This window comes from Schistocerca cancellata, chromosome 1 (assembly GCF_023864275.1).
Source record: "Schistocerca cancellata isolate TAMUIC-IGC-003103 chromosome 1, iqSchCanc2.1, whole genome shotgun sequence".
NCBI classification, from domain to species: domain Eukaryota; kingdom Metazoa; phylum Arthropoda; class Insecta; order Orthoptera; family Acrididae; genus Schistocerca; species Schistocerca cancellata.
In genome coordinates, this window is record NC_064626.1 from 666,592,331 (window position 1) to 666,615,701 (window position 23,371).

Genomic DNA, 23,371 nt, shown 5'->3' on the forward strand with positions numbered 1-23,371 from the left:
TTTGCAGCTTTTAAATATACTAATTACTTTGATACATTTAATATGTAAAATATTATCAATAGGGCACTCATATTTTATGAAATTACAATAAGACTATGTTATTTGGAAACAATAAACAAAATGTAGGAAACAGAAATAGGTATTCTTTTTGTTTGCTGTGTAACAATAACTTTCTCTCTCTCTCTCTTGCACACACACACACACACACACACACACACACACACACACACACAGAGAGAGAGAGAGAGATAATTTTCAGTACCATACCATACCCAAATGTAATATACTTGGAGGAAGCCAATGTCTAAAAATAGCAACTAACAGAAGATACATGTTTGGTTAGCCAAACACTAACCTTGTAAAGTTCAAGGGCAAACTCTGCTGCCATTTTCCCACCATATGATTCACTGAATATGTAGAGTGGAACAGTTTGAAAAGTTGGGTACTGTTCCAGAAATGCTTTAATGAAAGTAATTAAATCAGCAGCAATTTCTGCATTTGTAGTTGTATATAAGAAGTAATTGTCCACATAACTGAATCCTGTTCCCACAGGATTATCTATAAACAATACATTCACCTTGTGAACCTACAAAAGAAAATTAACATTAGAAACAATAATATTTACAGTTTATTTGATTGTCTGTGATATCAAATCTGAGTATCACATACATGTCTCCCATAATTGTACAGAAAGTGATGTTAGTGATATCTAAAAATGCATATAGAAATAACACAACTGCGAGGAAAATGTGTCTGATATTAAACTAATTTGCTACATTTATTTAAGAACTGGCATGTTGTCAAATGGAAGCATTAAAGTTTATATAATATTTCATTACATCAAGATTGCCTAAATACTATGTTCTCCACATTAACCATTTTTGTGTATTATTGTCAGCTTCAGACGTGAAAATAAATACACTAAGAGCTTTGTTATATGTATAAAAATTCAAGTTACACATTACTAAGATCATGAAATGGTATAAAATATGTCTTTTTCACTATCTGATGATATATGTATAAATAACTGACATATTCTATGCCATTTCATGATGGCTGCAGCGCACAACTCGAATTTTTATATATCATGATGAAGGTGTTAGTGGATTAATTGTGTATTGACTCATATTATTTTTTTCTTTCTTTCCTTTTCTTATATATAAGCTATATGTAAACTGGATGGGTTGTAGACGCCGCCAAAGATATATTAACGAGTTGTTTTGCGGCAAAGATAATGTTTTAATACATCGTAAGAATCTGTGTGAAACAAAGTAATAAATACACTCTTTAGATTATTAATTCATATATCTGAACCTTTTGTTTCGGGGAGTGGTAGCATACGATGTACCCCTGAATCCGTTGTACCACCATTGTTAAAAATGTGTATTTTAAGCGTTCATTAAAAGTATTGTAATAAGTTATTGAAAAAGAATTATTTATTCGCACGGTTAAGAAACCAACTCCCACTTGTTCATCATTTCACTCACCGCCAAGATCATCCATCAAGAGGTATGGTGTAAACAAGAATAATTTACGCAGTATCCAGAGGAGCGTTCCTGCATCGACATTGTCACAACCAAGACTAAACGCAATGGAATTAATGTGAAGATCGACAATTTCAACAGTTGCGGCGATTATTTGGTACCGCAAACTACTGGAAGCAGTAGTACCTAATGCAAATTATGTTTATTGACCTTGAATGTAATGACAGCTAAGGTCTGTTGATACTGATATTAGTTAAAGTTCAATATTTTGCACAGATTCATAATTTACCTTCAAAATTTTTCACTGTTCTTTCCAATCAATTTTCCAATTATTCAAGCAATTATTAATCCATTTCCACATACCTATTTAATTGTTACATCTGAAGATGACGTTAAATTGTCAAAATGGATATATGAATTATTATTATTCTGGATTTACAATGTGAGTACATTTTTCCAGCACCTATTCTAGATTACAGTAAGTTACTAATTATTGTTCTCCACTCTTCTCTATTTGTCCATAAATCTTCAGGAATGTTGTTCTTCCTTATTGCTGACTGAACTCCCTGTTTCCATGTATCAGGTGGTCGTCCCCTTTTTCTTCTTCCAATTGGTACCCAGTCGATTATGCATTTTGGTAGCCTTTCCTGTTCCATTCGTCTGATGTGTCCATACCATTTAAGTTGTTTGTGCTCGATGAAATCAATAATTGAATTTTTACATTTCATCTTGTCTCTGATTACTTCATTTCTTATTCTTTCTCGTCTTGATATTCTTGCTGAACGTCTCCAGAAATCCATTTCTGTGGCTAATAATTTTGATTTCAGTTGCCATTTTGTTGTCCACACTTCTGAACCATATGTAATAATGCTCCTAACTATTGTTTTAAAAATCCTTATTTTGTTATCAGTTGTTATGTGTTTGTCCCAGAGAATTCCATTCAATAAAGAGATTGTCGTCTTTCCAGAATTTATTCTTGATCTAATTTCTTTGTCCTGTTTCCCATCATTTGTAATTTTCACACCTAAATATTTATATTCCTCAGTAGCTGTTATTGTTCCCATCCCTTCTTCTAATATTAAGTCTCCATTCACTCCACCATTACCATGTACTTTGTTTTATTCATGTTTACATTTAGACCTAATTTTTTATATTCTTGAATCAATTTTCTGGTCATATACTCTATGTCCTCATAGTCTTGGGCTATAATCAGTTGGTCATCTGCAAATTGTAACGAGTATATTGTTCTATCATTTATTGGTATTCCCATAGCGTGACATTTTTTCTTCCAATTCTGTAAAGTTACTTCTGTATATATTTTATACAATGTAGGTGAGATGCTACATCCTTGACATAATCCTTTTGTGACTTGGAATCCATGTGATAGATATTTACCAATTTTTATTTTTGAAATAGAATTTTTATATAAATTTTGAATTGCTTTAATTATTCTTGGATTTATTCCTATTGATATTAAAGCTTTCCATAAACTGGATAAAGGCACACTATCATAGGCTTTTTCTATATCTATGAATACTAAATGTATAGGTTGTGCCCGAACCATTTTTTTTCAATAATTTGTTGTAGGCAAAAGATATAATCAATTGTTGATCTTCCAGCTCTAAAACCTGCTTGTTCTTCAGCCTCCTTTTCTTTGTATTCTTGTTCTAACAAATATTTAATAATTCTTCCATATAATCTACTGAAGGTATTGGTCACTGTTATTCCCCTATGATTTTTACACTCATCTTTCGCTCCTTTTTTATGTATCACTGAAATATATCCTACTTTCAAATCATTTGGGACATCTTCCCCATTTAAACATCTTTCGAAAAGGTTTCTTAACAATTCCATTAATTTCTTTGTTTCTAATTTTAATAATTCTGCAGGAATACCTCCAATGCCTGTAGCCCTTCCATTCTTTAAAGATTTTATTGCAGTTTTTACTGTCTCTCTTTCCAAACGGATGTAATTCTCTGCTTGTAGATCTATCATTTCATTATATTCAGGGTTTCCCAAGTATTCTTCCCTGTTTTCTGTTAGTAAACTTTTAAAATATTTTTCCCAAGAGTCATGAGTAATATATTTAATATGTGTTGTTTCTTTGGAATTCCTTCTTAAATTTTTTATAGTTTTCCATGCTTCTGTGTTTCTTTTACCACCAATATAGGATTCAATTTTTTGACATGACTGTTCCCAAACTTTGTTTTTTGCTTCTGCAACCTTTTTCCGGATTTTCGCTTGTTGTGCATTAAGCTCTATTTTATCTTGAAGATTTCTGGTATTTAACCATTTATGGATATATGAATGTTGTAGTAATTAGGAAATCTTGATGTAATAAATTAATACGCTACGTTTATATTGTGTGATGCTGAATAATATGTAAAAGAAACTACTGCAGTTAATTTGTCTCTAGTACTGAAAGAAATAATTATGGCAAAATTATCATATACTAGTGATCTGCTCCAGCTTGGCAGGAATAGCAGTAACTTTTAAGTATCAATGGCTGGACAAAATGTTTGGCACAGTGGTAATTTTATTTACGGGGCATGGCATAGAGTTATAACTAAAAGTCAGAGAACACCGTTAGATAGCTGAACATCGTCACTTTCATATAAATAAAACAATGTAAGCAGTATGTGCCACTTGCCAGGATACTAGGGCGCCTAAAGGCATGAGCAGTCTGCCTGAATGCAGCCCATCAACGATTCAAGCCACGCAACAAAGCATATCTCAGCCTCTGCAGCCACTCATTTATCAGTAGGATGGTCGCGCCAGTTTACCATGAGTATTAACATTCTGAATCCCTACAACTGTTCCTGAGAGTAGCCATCACATAAAGACAGAAAAAACACAGAGAGGGACTGTAATTCATAACTTTCGTCTCATTACCCAGTTATCTGACCAGGAAAAGGCGACCTGCAGTTTAACATGGAATCTGAAACATATTTTCTTCCTGATGAATCTCCACATCAGAGGTTGCTCGGTTAAAAACAGAGTTAAAAATATGTGGGCCAAGTGGGATTTAAACCATAGACCTTTCAGTTAGAGAGTCCACACTTGACAGATTGTTCTTCTTTTTCTTTATATTCTTTCTTTAAATATATATTTCTTTGTTGTTATGACATCAGTGGTCCTTTGTGGATGTTAAATGACATCTTTGACATTCTATAAATGAGAACTCCACGCAGTTTTTTAAATTACATATGATGGCCAGTTCCCTGACTGAAAACACAGAGCTACCATGCTGACACCACTAAACTACCAAACTCGACTTTGATTCGACTCTGGGAAAATGAGACCTACATGAAATATGAACCTCGTTTCACTTCTGGTGAATGTCCGCTTAATTGAAAGGTGAATGCTAGGTTAAAAGACAGCAAAAGATCTAGGATCCGATTGGGATTTGATCCCGCGACCTTTTCGGTTTTCAGGCACATTCTAGAACACCTTGCCTGACCTGATTCAGCTCAAACTTCACTACTGTGTGGAGTTTCAGCTGCTATACCACTAGATAGCAGTGCCATATTTTCCACAGCAGTGGCAGACTTTAATTCATCATAATTCAGTCAGTTTGCACGAAATACGTATAAATTATACATTCGAAATTTCCTCATCAAGCCAGTCTATTAGTTGAAATGGGATCAAAATCCTTATGGTAGTTCTTGAGATTAGCCCCTACTAAACACAAAAAGAAGAGAACAGGGAGCTTCAATTTGTATACAGGATGAGCTTTTTATCTTCAGAAAACGAAACATCTTACAAACTACGCATCAGGTTAAAAACTGAAAATACATGTTTAGCACTTTTAAAAAGGCTACCTGGAGGTGGAGTGGGGGAACTTTAAAATCTTAAATAGGAACATCTCATTTTTATCGTAGAATCAGATTCCATGGGAAAAAATATGTAGATTCTGTATGCAATACTTTCTTTGTTGGATATAGATGGTGCTGTAATCGACAAATAGAACAATTAATTTTGAAAATGGTATCTCGAGAAAAATGCATTGGATCAAAAACATAAACACAGACGTGTATGGTAAACCACTCAGTGTTTTGCAGTTTTCTCCATTCTTGCAGAATTTGGCATGATGTCATTGCATGCATGTTGATCCCCATTTCTTAAATATATTCTGTTATAATCAAACTGTAGCGTGAGTTAGAATGCAGTCTATAATGGCAAAGAGAATATTGGATTGGTTTACAGTTATGGAGAGCGTTGCAGTTTATAATCCAGTGTCAAAATGCGCAATAACATGATTCAGCATATTATCAATGCATGTCAGCAGATTACATAGGAAACAATTCCCATTTGTGTTGAAACATTCCATGAGCAGACAAATACCTGCGTCGAAGTGAGTAGCGACATGTTTGAGCACTTACTGTGAAATGTTAACCATGGACCTTGCCATTGGTGGGGAGGCTTGCATGCCTCAACAGAAAAGATAGCGTTACCAAAGGTGCAACCACAATGGAAGGGTATCTGTTGAGACGCCAGACAAATGTGTGGTTCCTGAAGAGGGGCAGCAGCCTTATCATACTAACACGAATTCCTTACAGATGAATGGAAGAGCTTGTAGAAGCTGACCTCGGCAAAGATCAGTTTGATTCCGTAGACATGTTGGAAAACTTGAGTCAATACTGAGCCTACAACTTACCTTAGAAGATACATTAAGGAAAGGCAAACCTATGTTTGTAGGCATAGAGAAAGCTTTCGACAATGTTGACTGGAATTATCTCTTTTAAATTCTGAAGGTGGCATGGGTGAAATACAGGGAGCGAAAGGCTATTTACAATTTGTATAGAAACCAGATGGGAGTTAACACAAGTTGAGTGGCATGAAAGGGAAGCAGTGGTTCGGAAGGTAGTGAGACAGGGTCGTAGCCTATCCCCGATGTTATTCAATCTGTATATTGAGCAAGCAGTAAAGGAAAAAAAAATTCGTAGTAGGAATTAAAATCCATCGAGAAGAAATATAAATTTTGAAGTTTGCCTATGGCATTGTAATTCTCTCAGAGACAGCAACGGACCTGGAAGAGCAATTGAATGGAATGGACAGTGTCTTGAAAGGTGGATGTAAGATGAACATCAACAAAAGCAAAACGAGGATAATGGAATGTAGTCGAATTAAATCAGGTGATGCTGTGGGAATTAGATTAGGAAATCAGATACTTAAGGTAGTAGATGAGTTTTGCTACATGTAGACCGGCAATTGCAAAAGAAGTGTTTCTGAAGAAGAGAAATTTGTTAACATCGAGTACAGATTTAAGTGTCAGTAAGTCTTTTCTGAAAGTACTGGTATGGAGTCTAGCCTTGTATGGAAGTGAAACATTGACGATAAACAATGTAGATAAGAAGAAAATAGAAATTTTCGAACGGTAGTGCTACAGAAGAATGCTGAAGATTAGATGGGGTGATGACATAACTGATGAGGAGGTACTAAATAGAACTGGAGAGAAGAGGAATTTGTGGCACAACTTGACTAGAAGAAGGGATCGGTTGATAGGACACGTTCTGAGGCAGCAAGGCATCACTAGCTTAGTATTGGAAGGAGGTGTGGATGGTAAAAATCGAATAAGGGATCAGTTGATAGGACACATTCTGAGGCAGCAAGGGATCATCAATTTAGTACTGGAGGGCAGTGTGTAGGGCAAAAATCATAGAGGGAGACCAAGAGATGAATACACTAAGCAGATTCAGAAGGATGTAGGTTGCAGTAGGTACTTGGAGGTGAAGAAGCTTGCACAGGATAGAGTAGCATGGAGAGCTGCATCCAACCAGTCTCTGGACTGAAGATCAGAACAATAACAACTGTGAAATAATTCTTACACACAACCACTCCATTGGTGAGAGGTGAGATGATACAACTCAAACGAACCCAGTTGATGACAGGTGAGAGGACGCATCTCAAACAAGCTTTTTCCACAGTTACTGAACATGTCTAGTTTTTTTTTCTTGATCCAATACATCTTTCACGACATAATATCACTTTGGAACTCAGTTATGTTATTTGCCGATTACAGTGCCATCTAACATGCAACAGAAAAAGTGTTGGCTTGTGATCACGTCGCTTGTTGTGTCAAGATGGCGGCTGTTGAAGATAAACGCATTGTGAACTCCGTATGTAATGGCAAAAAACGAGTGGGTAAGTGTTCTCCATGCGAGAAATATTGTACAATGTATGAATATTTGTGTGCCATGTCACATCTTAATAAAAACCACTAGAAGGAAAGAACAAGCAAATCCTTGTGAATGTTACAAGATGGCAGCGTGTATACAAACTGTGGTAAATTACTCTGTAAATTTCGAGTTATTAGCGTCAGTACGGCATTGTTCATGTGACATTAAAGTGGAAAAAAGTATGTTTTTCAACGCATAAATGCTACCACACAAGTTGTTTTGTGAAACTACACTTTGACAGATCCCGTGCGTTGTAGTCAACTGTGGAATAGTCTTCAAGCAGAAAATGGAAATGTGCAGTGCTGGAATCGAACTAAATGTGTTACATGAGCCTTTCTGTGATATAAATGCAGCTAGAAAATACGTATAATTTCTGGAAAATTTAAAGCAGGTGTTGAGGGATTCTCTTGAAAACGAAAACTGTGAATCAGAAAGAGTGTACAGCAGGCCTATGCCTGAAAAACTACAGGATAATTTCGCCATTCTAGAAGGTGTAAAAGCAAACTAGGAAGACTTAAATGATACTGATTGCCATCTGACATAGGCTTCTGATATACGAAAATATATCAATAGCGTTGCCCCAAAAGGCAGTAATGGTAGAATTATGTACCTTAGGAAATAAATGTGTCGAAGTGCTATTTGGTTTTGTGCATGTGGGTGGTTTGGGGATTGGGGAATGATAATGTCCATTGCTGTGGGTTTACGCTAAATTTCAAACATATGCTTATTGTTTTCTTTTTTGATTGTTATATCCAGAAAGTTAATTTAGTTGTTCTGGTCTATTTAAATTGTGAATTTTATATTTTATCTTTAGGAAAGAAACGTGTTGAAGTGCTGTTTGGTTTTGTGCATGTGGGTGGTTTGAGGATTGGGGAATGATAATGTCAGTTGCTGTGGGTTTACACTAAATTTCAAACATATGCTTATTGTTTTCTTTTTTGATTGTTATATCCAGAAAGTTAATTTAGTTGCTCTGTTCTATTTAAATTGTGAATTTTATATTTTTATGTATCTTGTTGATGTCAGTATGTAGTTTTTCTATTTTTGTTTGTGGTTCATCTATTAAGCCGAGGATGTCATTCATATACCTGAACCAATATAATATGTTGTATTCTTTTGCTACTATTTTTGTGAAAATGATCTGTTCCATGTGGTTTACAAAAATATTTGCTAAGGCTCCTGAAACTGGAGACCCCATTGGCAATCCATCTTCTTGTAAATAAAATTCATTTTGTTTTGTTATGAGCTTTGTTAGTGTGCATATTTCCTTGATCTGTTCATCAGGGAGTTGACTATAAGTTTTCAGGTTCTTATGTATAATTTCTATTGTTTCTGGTACCGGTATGTTGGAATACATGTTTTATATATCAAATGAGAGGAGTGTTGCTGTGTCTGGGATTTTTATATCTTTTATTTGTTGTATTAGCTGTGTAGAGACTATTATAGTACTGTGTCCATATGTTTAACTTACCGTAACGCTAGTGGACGAATCAGCTGGTACTGACTAAGGTAGGGATAGGTGAAAGGCAGTAATGCTATCAATATATCGACAGTTTAAGTCTATTAAATCTATTGACGGGCTTGTTGCTTATCGATAGCGTATATTCCCTTTTCGTCATATGACTGAAAATCAAAATTTAAGAGGCGATCAGAAAGTTTCTGTTCGAAGGCCGTACACTCCAGAATCTGTACATCAACCGACAGGAGTCATCCAACTTCAAGGCCTTTTTTTAAGATAACGTAGGTGTGTTAACTGCATGAGGAGAGATCCGAGCTATACGGCGCGTGATGGAGTGTCTCCCGCCTGAGTTGGCGTAACTTCAGAGTTACGATATTTGCGATTTGGGGATGTACATTATTATGAAGGTGCAGTTCCCAGCAGGCTGGTCAGTGCTGTCAAAGTTACATGGGCCGGGGAAGGTGTTATCCCGCGGCATCGTTGAGCAGATGTGCGCATAACTGACAGCGTTAAGATTATCCCTATTGTCGTACTTGACTGTACTCAAGAAAAATTGATTCAGCTTCGGGTGAAAAGAAATCCAGTGAGATTCCTGCAAATGCGAAAGAATACATGGTTTAAAGTTTACATCAGGTTTATTTTTTTATGGTGAACGCAGTATAGTTGTGCGTCCAACACCTCTCATAACAGTGCTATGTCAGCTCAGGGTACGCCGCAGGAATCGCCTAGGCCACTTGGATCCTGTAACTGGCGCTCTGTTGCGTCGCTGGATGACATTTCCGAATATGGGTATTTTTGCACAATTTTCAAGACAACCTCAACAACCCCCTAACTTTATTGGTACCATTTATACCTTTTACAGTACGTGATTGAGGCACTGGCGACAGTCTGTTATCTGGAAACGAAAAAAATCCAGTGAACACAGTCTATGTTTTAACGGTTCGACAACATGAATAAATGCTGACCTAGACGACACAAATTTCGCGCCCTTACTAGCCTACTGTTTTACTTTCGTTAATGCGTATAAAACGGTGAAATCTAAGCACAAACATTCTTCTGTAACATTTACATAAGAATATTATTACAAGACAAGACATAGTCTTAAATGAGAACTCATTTTAAGTTTCATCATATGGACTAAAAAGATGATGGTTATTCAATTCGGTATTACATTCCCGCAATTCAATTTGTTTATTCGAGTCAGGAACGAAGACAATACTTGGTAATTACCATTATAAAGAAATGAAAAAAAATTATCTAATTACACTACTCTTGACCAAAACTTTGCAAAATCTTGTACTCAGTGTTGCAAGCAGAAGATCTTCATCTGTGCAAGATGCACATTATAGTTGACAATACTTTAGGTGCTCCATGGTACGTGGTTTTTCGTAGTCACAGTTGGTGGTATCCACAAGAAAATTTCTTTTGTTAGTTACTCCCTAGTACTAGATCCTTGTCTTATGGATTTTATCAGATGCATTATATTTCAGCAGGTCCTTCTAATTGTGTACGTTATTTATTTTCATGTTCTTGTAATCTGCAGTCAACTCGGATGAAAACGATTTTGAGGCACTTTTTCCCTGGAAACGCGTAATAAGAAGAGAGGAAAAGAAGACAACAGCAAAAAAAAAAAAAAAAAAAAACACGAAACTTCGTGCTTTCTAGTTAAAGAAGTGGGAGAAATAATCGACATAAATTCTAAAAGTGGAAGATGTTTACACGTGTTGTTTTTACTGGAAGGAGACAATGGTATATTAGTGGAATTCATATTGCTGAGAACTGATTCATTCTGGTGGTCCGAGTCCAATTTTTTGACTACTTTGTGATTTATTCGAAGGTGTATAGCAAACTGCACCAAGTTGGCAGCGCACTACTGAAATGAAGTTAACTATGAAAGTTATAGTTTTGCGGAACAATAAGTGAAGACCATGAAGGACAGAAGATTTTTCGCAATATACAGAAATTTGTTTTGTAACATGTCTTACACTGGTTTTGTTTCTTTGATACACGAATAGTAGCAGAAGGAATAGGAGTTCACAGACATAAATTCTGAGCACCAGGTGTTGCATTATTAATACGGAGCTATTTGACAGGCACTGTACCATAAGTTGCCCAGTACAAATTTAGCCATCGATGAAGTGTGGCATCGCTTTCGCTGCTTTTTAGTTTCTTCCCTCGACCAGAGAGGTGACTTTGGGCAACAACTTTTAAGCGTATAAGTGGAGGATCTTACCCAAGACGAGTTCCGGACATTGAGGTTTGCGTCAACAATGCCGAGCTCCTCGAAGTTTCCGTACCCTGTGCCAGAGGCTCCGGGCCCTCCTTGCAGCCAGATGACGAGCGGGCGCGTGGCATAGTCGGTCGTGGCAGTGGTGTAGTACAGCCAGTAGAACATGTGCGCCCCATCACGGACGTCTATGTAGCCCCAGTCCTGCTCGCCGGGACCGACACCCTGTCGCCCTGTCAGCCAGAAAAAGAAATCTGCTGGTAACAAATAGAACGCGACATAGCTACCACTGCAAAGGGAGTTGCATTGGAATTGCTAGGTTCTGATTGGAGGAGAGGAGAAGAGAGGGAGCTGATACAATATGCAGTTAGTGTGTGTATGTACATATGTCCACTTACGTAATTCAGAGACAGATGTTCTACGCCATTATCTTGGACTTCGGTGACTGAGAAGGTTACATAGTATCTTTGCACTTTTCATTTTTACACATCATTTTAATACTGTGTTTTGACTGACTAGAGAGGACCCGGAATTTGTTTTTTCAAGATTGGCGAAACACTCTGTTGGGTCCAGATTCGCCACTGCCCTCTGTGGAGAAGCAAGCACTGTGGGTACATGGCAATGGTGGCGAGTGAATGAGATCGAAACTTCCCTGACACTCGGCCAAGGCCAAGCCTGCCGCACTTAATGTATGCTCGAGCATTCAAACAAACCATTGGACAATGATCTAAAGTAGAACTAAATATTTAAATAATATCACAATACTTTCCCAGATGACGTGGAACATTTTACAAATATTAAGTTTCAACATGATCCGCTGATTAGTTTCTACAAAAGTCTGCTTTGTACGAAGTTTCAAAAGTGCAAAAGATTAAACGTAGAAAGCTGTAATTTTAGATTTAGTTTTAATTTTATTTGGAAACACACAGTAAAGCTTTTATGGATTTGCGTTTTCTTATGTTTCAAGTTATTAAGTAAAAACTGATTTTTGTGCTAATATTTATAAAATCATGTTAGATTAACTAGCTTCTAGAAGTAAGTTACAAGATAAACTTACATTGTTGTGTTAATTAGAAGAAATGAGGCAACTGAACCAAATTGCAAGACAATTATGTGACAGACACAGGGATACAGGCATTAGAATAGAGACAGTTCAGATGTTGCAATCTACGCTTGGTTCTGTTAGAAAAACTCTGGAAGTCAGAATTTAATAGTTATCTAAATGGTATTTTTCTAGAATATAAATAGATTACAATACTGCTCATAGAAAAATTGGGAAAGTTGTTAGTTTTCGATTAACAATAATATGTAAGACCTTGTAGTCAGCTCTGCTGCAGGCAATTAAGGTGTTCTAACTAAAGGTGTTGTTTTTGCCGTCCGGTGCGAAACTGCATCAACGGTATAATGGAACCACCGTAACATTATATAAACTTTCATTCGATCGTCATCAGCCGCCGTTGGTGTGTCTCGCTATGCTTCAGGATGTGCCGTACTTCTGTCCGCAGCCACGTAAGCAGAGCCTCGGATGGCACTGAAGAAGACTTATTTGAGTGTTTATGGATCGAACTGGGTATCGCGCATTTCTGTGCAGATGTGTCGAGGTGGACTTTGGTGGATTGATAATTCACTGGAAAGCCTGTTTTTTAGTTCCGATGTTTATTATTTTGTGTGTTGCCTGTACTTCTGTAGGAAACCGCGTTGCGAGCTGTAGCTCATTCACTTCTTTTAAAGCGAGCAATTAACTTAACTAATTAAGAGATAGAGCGATAATTAGCAGTACTTAGAACTTCGACTAGAGGTCGCCTCTAAACTGTATTGAGTATTGATTATAACAGAAAAACTTTAATGATTTCAAAAATTAGTTTGTGTACGTGAATACAATGATTTGTTAAAATAGTAAACATTCATTTTTGATTATTTTGGGTCATAAATAGCTTATTAGGACCTTTTACTCCAGTTTGACGAGCTGGGTTGTGGACTGATTGATGGGAAATTATTGGCAGTTACTGTATGGTGTCCGGTATGGTGTCTGCACAAATAATTTTCAGGCTCTCGTAATCGGCATTGCTGTTTAAAATCGCACGAACTCATACTAAACGCCTTCAAAACAAACAATATCCCATGAAGCAATAACAAAACTTTTAATGCGTGACGCATATGGTGCAGATTGGTCTGGGAAAATAAACGGTGAAAGGAATCGGCGTAGAAACTGTACTCGGCAGGCACACTTTGAATACCGAAATGAAATGTATAGAAGCAGGATTCAGTGAAAGAAACAGTAGGAACAGTGTAATGGTTTGTTCGCGAATGTGAGCCTGGGAGTGAATGCTACCAACAGCGACCTTGAATGTGTTAAGAGGAAAGAAGACGACGTCACATTAAAGCAATCATTGGCACTGAGTGCAGATGGAGACAGTGTGTTATCACAGTGCTGCACGGATCTACAACCTGCTGTGTGTGCTCACCAGTTCCAGACCCCCCCCCCTCCCCAGTGCTACTGCAGTAAGCCACACCCGCCATCATTAACAGCAGCGCAGGTACTGATGATGCCTGTATTACCTTGTGAGGTGTCGTATTGATGGTATAACATGCAAGCATTGGCCACCAAGGTCAATACTCTAAGTCAAGACTACTTAAGACTTATTTATTGCTTTTAGAAAGTTATCGATGATGGAATCTACAGTAAAAGGTAATGTGAAAGTTAAAATAGGACCACTCGCTGACGATGATGAGGTAGAAATAAAAACTAGATATGTGGTTTATTTGAAAGTAGGGACATGATCACAATAAGTACAAGGTAGTGACAGCTAATTTGATGATTCAGGAATTCAAATTAGTCAGATAATGTAACGGACTCTATTGAGACTGGGTAATATGCCAAATAGGATCCAGTTACTATATGCTAATATTCAGTCTGTCAATGAAGAGTTAAAAATCCAGTAATAATGAACAGCAAAGTAAAATAGAATCCAGTAATGGGGAATTAATTAATAATTTAAAGCATGAATAGGAATCTAGTAAAAAACGAGTAAAGGAGGAAATGAATTAAAAATGGATGGTTCAAATTTTAAAATTGATCCCAATCATGAATCGAAAATAAAAATGTGACCATAGTTATCCAAACTGGATAACAGTTTTAAAACAGAAATTGGTGAGGTTCGCAATGTATACAAAGAAGGATACGAACTTTTAGAAAACAGGTTAACAGAAAGAATAGGCAAGGAACACAAACTTTGCTCTAAACAATTTGCAGAAGTAAATAAGTGGATATCTGTCAAAGAAATGTTAAGATATGTGAACAAAAGGCTTCTGACAAGGTAGAAACAGTAGAACTCCAACTGGCGGTTTTAAACACTACCATTGCTGACATAGGAAGTAGAGTACCTTCTGGTAGTTTGTGTAACACTACTGTGCAGGAGTAACACTTCTGTTGATGCCACTTTCATTCAATGCCGGCAACTTTGGCGTTTTGATCCAGCAAGTGAACACACGCATTAGAGTTCTGGAATGATTTTGAAGATATGTGGCTGAAAGACTGTCTTGAGGTTGACAAAATTTCTTTCATTAGAAGTTATTTGTCAGAGGATGCTCTGCGTTGATCAGCTAACGTCATGCTACATTTTCAAACACTTTTTGAGTTCAAATCTGCTTTCTCGAATGAGAACTGGCCCCATAATAAACAGAACGATATATTAAGATAACTTTCGAGCAGTAATAAGTACACCATTGGTCATGAATCTATTAAAGAATTTTCTAGGAAGTGGGTTTCACGTCTGTCACATTTGATGAAACTGAACATGATTGTAATGAAGTTAGAAGGTAAACTGTCTTGGGATTGGCAGAAAAGAATCGTTTCCACACCTAGGGATAATGTGTCCAAATTCATTCAATGCCTAAAATGGATAGAGAGAGTGGTTGCTAATGAGGAACAGATGCATAATAATAATGTGCCCTCTGGCAGAAACATAAATAACAGAAATTATCAGGATGGAAACGTGAATTTTAGGGGATTAGAAGTTCGAAATGTGAACTCTTATTATCATGGCAGAGGTAGCAGAAGAGGTCAATAGCCATCACATTTTCAAAATTTTGACGAAGAAAGGCATGTAGAGAATGTATTATTAAGACATATCCAAACTGAAACTATGATTACTGAGTGTGGTAGGGCACATACGGGAAACTAAGTTCCATCCATGAGGAAACTGGTGTTCACAAGGCAGGGTCAATAATACAATCAATATGTCACAAACAGACCAATGTACTACATCAACACACACAAACTGACGATGTGGATGACATTTTGGTAGCAATTACCAGTACTGGTGATTTGTGAACCCTACACATAATCTAATTGACAGTTTTTGGGCAAACTAGAAATGTATGGATAAGCTTCAAAAGAAAATATTACAGAACATAGGGAATAACCAAACAACTCATTTGTAGCACGTGCTAATGAAAATGAAGCAAGTGCTTACATTTATGATAGTGATGTAAAAGTGCAGGCTAAAATTCCTCTGGAAAAAGTGGATTCAGTACTGTGAAATTCTGAGGAGGAGGAGTTAGCAAATGAAAGATGTAGCTAATCTACTAAGATGAAGGGATCTAAGAGTTGTTCCAGTTCATCAAAAGAAATAGAGCTGGATGATGATTTCTACATCAATGATGCAAAGAAATGCCTTTGCTCAAAGGTAAAAAGAAGTTAATCTGATGTGCTGCAAACAAAGACAGAAGAAATCATCATAGGCTTTGATCTGAAATTGGTGGACAGATTAGAAGAGGCAGCTGCAAGTATAAATATCGACAACCTTCTAAAGCTAAGTGTAAATGTAATTGTAAGTGAAAAGACCTTCTTAGCTGGAAGCACATTGAAAAATATTTGCTTGATGACTTTCATGAGGCCCTTATACAAAGTGAAATAAATCAGCCTGTCATAGAGTTAAATGTTTCAGGCATAATAGTTTTAACAAATGATTCAAATGGCTCTGAGCACTATGGGACTTAACATAGGAGGTCATCAGTCCCCCAGAACGTATAACTACTTAAATCTAACTAACCTAAGAAAATCACACACATCCATGCCTGAGGCAGGATTCGAACCTGCGACCACAGCAGTCGCGCTGTTCCGGACTGAAGCGCCTAGAACCACTCAGCCACCACAGCCAGCAGGCATAGTAGTCCTCTGTCTTCTTGATAGTGACAGCAAAGCAAATACATTGTCCCAAACACTCTTTGATTCTATTCTTCACAGGGATAGGTTAGCTGCAATACAAATAACTGGTTTAAGAATAGTAGATGCTAGTGGAAAAATATCTACCCCGATAAAACAAGAAGCTTTGATACAAAGGGTATAAGAGACGTAATTATTGATAATCCTTGTTTAATTGTACCAGGTTTAAGTGTGGATACTTTAACTCCATTGATTTCTTATCGAAGTACAAAGGAATAATTGGCTTAGATTAGAGCCAAGTAGTGTTAATATTGTCAAACTCTGAGGTGTCCGCCACTCGTGGTCTCGCGGTAGCGTTCTCGCTTCCCGAGCATGGGGTCCCGGGTTCGATTCCCGGTGGGGTCAGGGATTTTCACCTGCCTCGTGATGACTGGGTGTTTGTGTTGTCCTCATCATTTCATCATCATCCAGGAAAGTGGCGAAATTGGACTGAGCAAATATTGGGTAATTGTACGGGCGCTGATAACCACGCAGTTGAGCGCCCCACAAACCAAACATCATCATCATCAAACTCTGAGGTAATTACTGTGCCTTTCAATGGAAAGCATATTGTTAATAGTAGCAAACATTGGAGAAACCCACTGGATTGATGAAAAACGGGGGTACCTGGAGGAAGATATTGAATTCAGTAGCAATATTCAGAAGGCTGATGTGGAAGAGATGGAGAAAATAGAGGCTAAAGTATGCCAAACACGTTTCTATTGAACAAAGGGCAGAATTGAGATAAATGCTGACCATTATAATGTATTTTTGAATAGCCTACATGCGGTAAAAGGTTATGAGTGTCATTCAGATGTAAAGACTCAGCAATATTTTTTCAAAAGATCCTACTAGACACACGTTTCTCAGCAGGAAGGCGTCAAGAAAGTACATGAATACCAGTGACCATTTAGAATAATATAGAAGCCACTTGAAAACGCTTATAGACTTATAGTCTTTAGGGAATCTGCCACTCTTTGGCAGATAAACAGTCTGGCGAACTGTGCAGCCGTAGCTGCATGAAACTTTATCCCCACGCCCAGGTCTTATTCCTTCTTCTTGTCATTCCTATCAGTAGAGAGGAATCTGACAGAAGACACTGTTGGGTGGATACACAGTTTGGAATACTGTGCAGTCCCAGCAGAATGAATATTTTTTCCACTCTCAAGTTTCATTTCTTCCTCTTTCCTAACTGTAGTTCATAATAATTACATGTCTTCATGCACGTATAGAGGCTATTACTGTGTAAGGGCTTACTAGTGTAAGAATTACTTACCGATTTTGATGTACCACATTTGTGTCATAGCAACCATGAAAGGAGAGTTTCCATTAGTCGATTTATAATTTTGATTGAAATTCTGTAACTTCTGGACAAGAGAGAAAATATAATAATGACTAAGGGTTGGAAAATCTTAAATTGGGATTAATAAGGAGATATACAAATAATTTGCATAAAATATTGTAAGAAATGTCTGGAAGAACAGACGCGGTTTTGATCCTGGAGCCACTGCGAAACAAGATATAAAGGAATTAATGCCATTAGCTGCCAGTGTACATTGATTTAAATCAATGGGTAAAGTTGAAAATTTGTTCCAGACTGGGATTCTCCCACTTACTAGGTAGACCCACTGACCACCACACCATCCAGACACCGTGGTCACTGCAACTGCAGCGTGTCCCGCTGCCTAGTAAAGAGGAGATCCAGGTCGTGAGGACGACCAAGTCATCAATTCTGTGCATATGCACACCATGCTCGAACACTTGCCGTAAGAAATGAGGACAATGGGCGAGAGGCACTACATCAGAAGCATGTGGGTACCGGTAAGTTGAGAATTTGAGTCTGATGAGACGCATGCTAGGGCACTCCCTCCAGTTGCGATGACCACTGTGGTCAGTGCATCTGGCTAGTAAGCAGGAGGATACCCAGGTTCGAATCCTGTTCAGTACAAATCTGCACTCACTGTGCCTATGCCAGCAGTCTTGTGCAGGGAAGAATCAGCACTATTCAGACTCTTGGCCCTTTTTGACACTCCGACAGAAAATGTGTAGAAATAGGAGCAGGCGTCAAATGAAAACCATAAATTTGTAATGAAAAAGGTAAAAGTGCAGCAGTGACAAACAACATTCCGTTACTCTGTTTATGCATAGAGAGAGTAGAAAATTAGGTTTGAGTATGGTGACGCATGTTTGTCTACAAATGGAAATGAAAGTTGGCGATGACGTGATTTCCATGGTGAATAACCCTTGTCTGGTCCAGGTTTATCGCAATGTAACTCCAGGAAACACTGCAACCAACAAAGACATCATTATGGAATACCACTTATGTAGGTGGATGGCATTGCAACAACTGTAAACAACTGTTAACACAGCACATTGTAAACGACGAACTCCATTTTCACAAAATATTTGCAAAATCGGTGCCCAGGCTGCTGATTGCTGGACTGGAACAAAAATCTGATGCAGAATGTGAAAAACTCTGTATTGAACACGGCCATGTCTTCCTTGAAATAATCGTCATAGTGGTGAAATCACTAGCAATAACAGAAAAAAAGGAAGAGAAGAGATCGATTATGGAATGCTGCCCATGCTCATCTAACAATCTAAAATATTTCACACAGCCATTAACAGCGAAGGTTCTGCAGACCCTCTTTTTCGAAGCGTAAGTCGTCTGCTTGGATCGCTGTTTGTCGCGAGAGACCGCAGTTAACAGTGCAATACACAGCGAACTGAAGAGTAATCTTCGAACTTTAATCAAGTCTACGACTTGGTTTGCGATCTTCGAGAGTTGTGTTGCAGTTCGGAATTGAACGGATCGATACAACTCGCGCAACAATTGACAATCTGAGACCTGGAGTTGTGTATTTTGCAGCCAAAATATTCACCAAAGCTTTGCCGAGCTATGTCCAGATTCAAGAGCGTGCCCAGCGACGGGCAGTGGAAGGCAACTCCACCCGCCTTCTAGAAAAAATGTCTTCGTAAACCGATAACTCATCCAGCCCCGCCAGACAGACGTGTCATTTCTGCACCACGCTAAAAAACGCAAATTTGCACTGGGACGAGGAAAAATAGGATGGTACCTGCTGGCTGGTGAACTCCCTGTTTGTGATAGATATATAAGACTATTCTCTTTAGGTGGCAATAAAAGGTAACATCGGCGCAAATACCGAAAATCGAGAGACGGCATAGAGATTAGTGTGAAGATATACAGTATTTCAAACGATGCAATATGTTAACAGTGTCTACAGCTGAGAAATTTCTTCAGGTGACAATTTGCTTCCATCACTTTTCCAGAACACGTGCAGTACTTTTTTTTCGTGCGAAATTTTTTTCTCATCTTACAGTACCTGATTCTTGCTAGCAAACATAATTCAATGTTTGTAAGCGATTCATGTGCTCGAGGAACTTTCATTTACTGTCTTGCTTGTGGTCGAAAATACGTTTATTAGTGAAAATACTTTGAAATTCACAGGCAGAAGGCTCATATAATCTCTTCTAAATGGTCTGTTCCTTCTACTTACGCATAGACATCCGGCAATGTGAGACACTTCGTTGTTGTAATGTTGGTAGAGAAGCATGAACAATGCATACGTACATACTCATCAAAGGCAATGGTAATCACATGTTTAACCGTCTGAAACTGCCAACGTCATCATGAGGTAACGGAACGAGTATTTGTGATTTTTCCCTCTACCTGCTTGTCCAGACAATACAATCGGGCTACTTTTAAGTTTCCAGCCCCAGCAGAGTTTTCTTGCTTTCTGGTGCTGGTCTATGTGAGCAATCGTGCTGGTAATTAAATTTTCCTCATAGAGAGAACTGAATTCCACTCGATTAAGATAAATTATATCTCGAATTAATGCTTCTATTCTTGATTCTTTCGTTCTGTAAGTGCAGAAAAGTACTGAAAGTCTGCAGTCACACTTACCAGATGAGGCTGCTACGAGCAGCAACACCAACAGGCTCACCACTCCGAGAGAAGACATGATGCTCTCTCTCTGACCACTGGAGGACTCTTTGTCAGCAGATCGTGGTTGTATCTGTTGTGCTCTCCCCCCACTGTGTCACCGTTATCGGAATGAAATAAGGCTGCTTTCTGATTGCTACATTACGAGCCACTCTTACTAATCTGTTCGTTATTGTGTGTCCGTTATTGATTGGCGTTTACAAGTGGCCGCTCAAGTGGTCTCCCATTCAAATTTTGTAACTCAAATGGGAGCCTCTGCTGATAGGTTTCAACATCTGAAGACAAAGTCCAGATTCTCAAGCTGGACGACAACAGCTGAGTGTGAACAGAACAACATTATTCGTCTCTGTAGATTAAGTGTATTCACGATACCAGACTTAAGACTTGTGGGTGAACTGGGTACTGAAAGGTAAAACTAACGTTAAAATGACCACAGCTCAATTCAAATGGCAAAGAAAAAGCTAAAAAATTCAGCGTGGCAACTAATATATACTCTAAACAGTGGAACAAAGAAGTTTGATGTAAAAGCACACAGACGAATACCGCAGAAATTTTTAAAAAAGTTGTTAATTGGTTCATTGTGCCCCAGGTCTTGGGGAGGATGGAACCACATCCACAACTCTAATATAGCGTAAAGGCTGTTACTAATTTACATTTCTCTACAAACCTAATTTCAAAATCTAACCACATTTCCTAAAACTTACAAAAACACAATAAGCATATTTGTTTACAAATGGCAGAAACTTAGTCACTTTGGGCACAAGTTCACAGATGAGTCCAGTTTCATCTTCTTCGCTGTCAATTCCTGCTCAAGAGTTGCGTGTCCATTTATGACACCAAACAAGCGACCCAAACATCAGTCGACTCTGAATATAAATCATTACAGTGAAGACACTCGGCATCATTCACATCTGCTCCACTTTCGACATTTGTTTATTCCTACTTGAATTTTTCTTTTTCCAGTAATCATGATCTGTCTCTTTTCGCCTTTTGCTCGGTGTTCATTCAGCCTGAATAACTGCATTCTGCTCAACCACCCACAGCAAGACCCAACTCGAACTCCTTACGAATCCCTTTCCTAGGGAAGATTAGCTTACGAGACACGTAGGCACTGGCAGTTGAAATGCATATTGCTGGTGTTACGGTTTTTCTCCTCTCTGATAACTTGCCACTTTCCTTGAGGAGGTATTGTCATCAAATGCGTCTTTCGGTTGACACATGTCCCAGTCTCGTGGTAGTTGGAAATGCGCTCTGCGGACAGTTTGTATTTGTCAACAATACCAACAAAAAGTTTAAAAACTTGGAAACACCTGTACGATGGAAGCCCATTTTTCGAACACTGGAGGTAGCCTCTGGCATTCTAATACTCAAGTCCGGATGCGTTGAAAGAAACTGAGTCATGCAATCTTCACCCACCATTTGCGGCTATTTATTAAACGATGTTCAGTTTCTTTTTCTCTGTCAACAGGAAAGTTAAAGCTCTGAGATCTTTCATTATCAGTTCAAGATATTTACATTTCATGGCTTTTGAATAATTGACAAGCTCTAATTCTTGGTCATTCGAGAAAAGACGACAAAATTTTCCATTTGACTAGTCAGTTGAAAAGTCTCATTTTTAAGTCTATTTTGAACTACTCCTTGAAGAGTTATTTTAAGGGATCTTTAACTGAGTTTTGTCTTCCTTAAATCTCATTTCCTTTTTTCATAAAAGCTGTCACTGGTTTTCTGTGAAAAAATTTTGACGTTCAGTTTTGTATTTATATCTTATAATAATCTATAAGGAAAGAAATGTCACTGGCAACATTGCGCAAAACCTTAAAATACGGTAATTCTATCTTAGAAGTGTTAGAATAAATATAATACAAAAAACTAAACACTAGGGAAGAATGGTACCCTACGTGGGGCAGAAGGAAACCTCAGTACGTTCCCTTCCGGTCCGTTCAGCTCTCACTTTGTGCTGTGTCAAAACGCACGGGGTACGTTCGCCCTTACTGGTGCTGAGCGTCCTGCGTGATAAATCAATGGTAACACCTGGTGGTCACGATAATACACATGTATGATGTGGTAAAACCAAAATCAAATTGTGTTCTAGATGATATGAGAGCGTCTACGGAATAGCAGGTCTCGAGCATGCGCGACTGCAGCGATATACCATATCGCCCTCGCTGCGTCCAGAGATGCCGCCTCAGACAAGCGCAGCAGCCGTCCGCTATTGCGAAGAATCGACAGCATCGATGTTTATTACATTAATTGTTAAAAGTTGGCGTGGCGTTGCGTGTTTGTTCGTTTTAAATGGTTCCTATTGTACAACGAAAAGGGTTAGTTCCCGGATAGACCTCTCACCGACCAAGTGGTGGTAGTGGTGTATATCAGGTCTGATCTTAAAGCGTTTCACTGCGTGGTGTAGTGAGGCTACTCAGTTGACACCTAAGTTTGGGAGAGTGCACGGAATTTTGTTGATTATAGTTGTGGGGGCAGTTTCGTTCGTAAAATTTGCTGGGGCGAGTCCCGCGTGAGCCTGATTTAAGTGAGAGATTGATTTGTTAGGTGCTGAGTTTTGTGGAATCGGTGTGACCGATATCCCGTCTGCATTGTATGTTGAGTGGTCGCGACGCCCCCAGAGGTAAATGGGTTGCTTGTCGTTTTTATTGAGGTGGTTTGGGTATTGTGCGTGTGTGTATCGAGAAGGGAAGCCTCGAAAACGTGTTGGTAGTTGTATTTTCAAGACCACTAGCTTGCAGCAGACAGCGAATTGGCTCATACAACGACGAACTGTTTCACTATACGGAGATGGTGTGCACGTATCACTGAGTAGACAAGCGATAGTAAATTGAAGGAACCATTTAACGAGC

At 38.2% G+C, this 23,371-nt stretch overlaps 1 protein-coding gene across 1 annotated transcript in view; it reads right to left on the minus strand.

Annotated features, from left to right (window-relative positions):
• The window catches only part of LOC126183829 (retinoid-inducible serine carboxypeptidase-like), a 122,458-nt gene extending 101,844 nt beyond the window's left edge, over positions 1-20,614 (minus strand). Inside the window, exons 1-3 of the mRNA XM_049926089.1 lie at positions 20,481-20,614; positions 11,356-11,582; positions 356-586 (exon numbers count right to left, since the gene is read on the minus strand). Coding sequence (XP_049782046.1) covers positions 356-586; positions 11,356-11,582; positions 20,481-20,538 — 516 coding nt within the window. The 5' untranslated portion in view covers positions 20,539-20,614. The remainder of the gene's footprint in view (positions 1-355; positions 587-11,355; positions 11,583-20,480) is intronic.
• Positions 20,615-23,371: the final 2,757 nt, after the last annotated feature.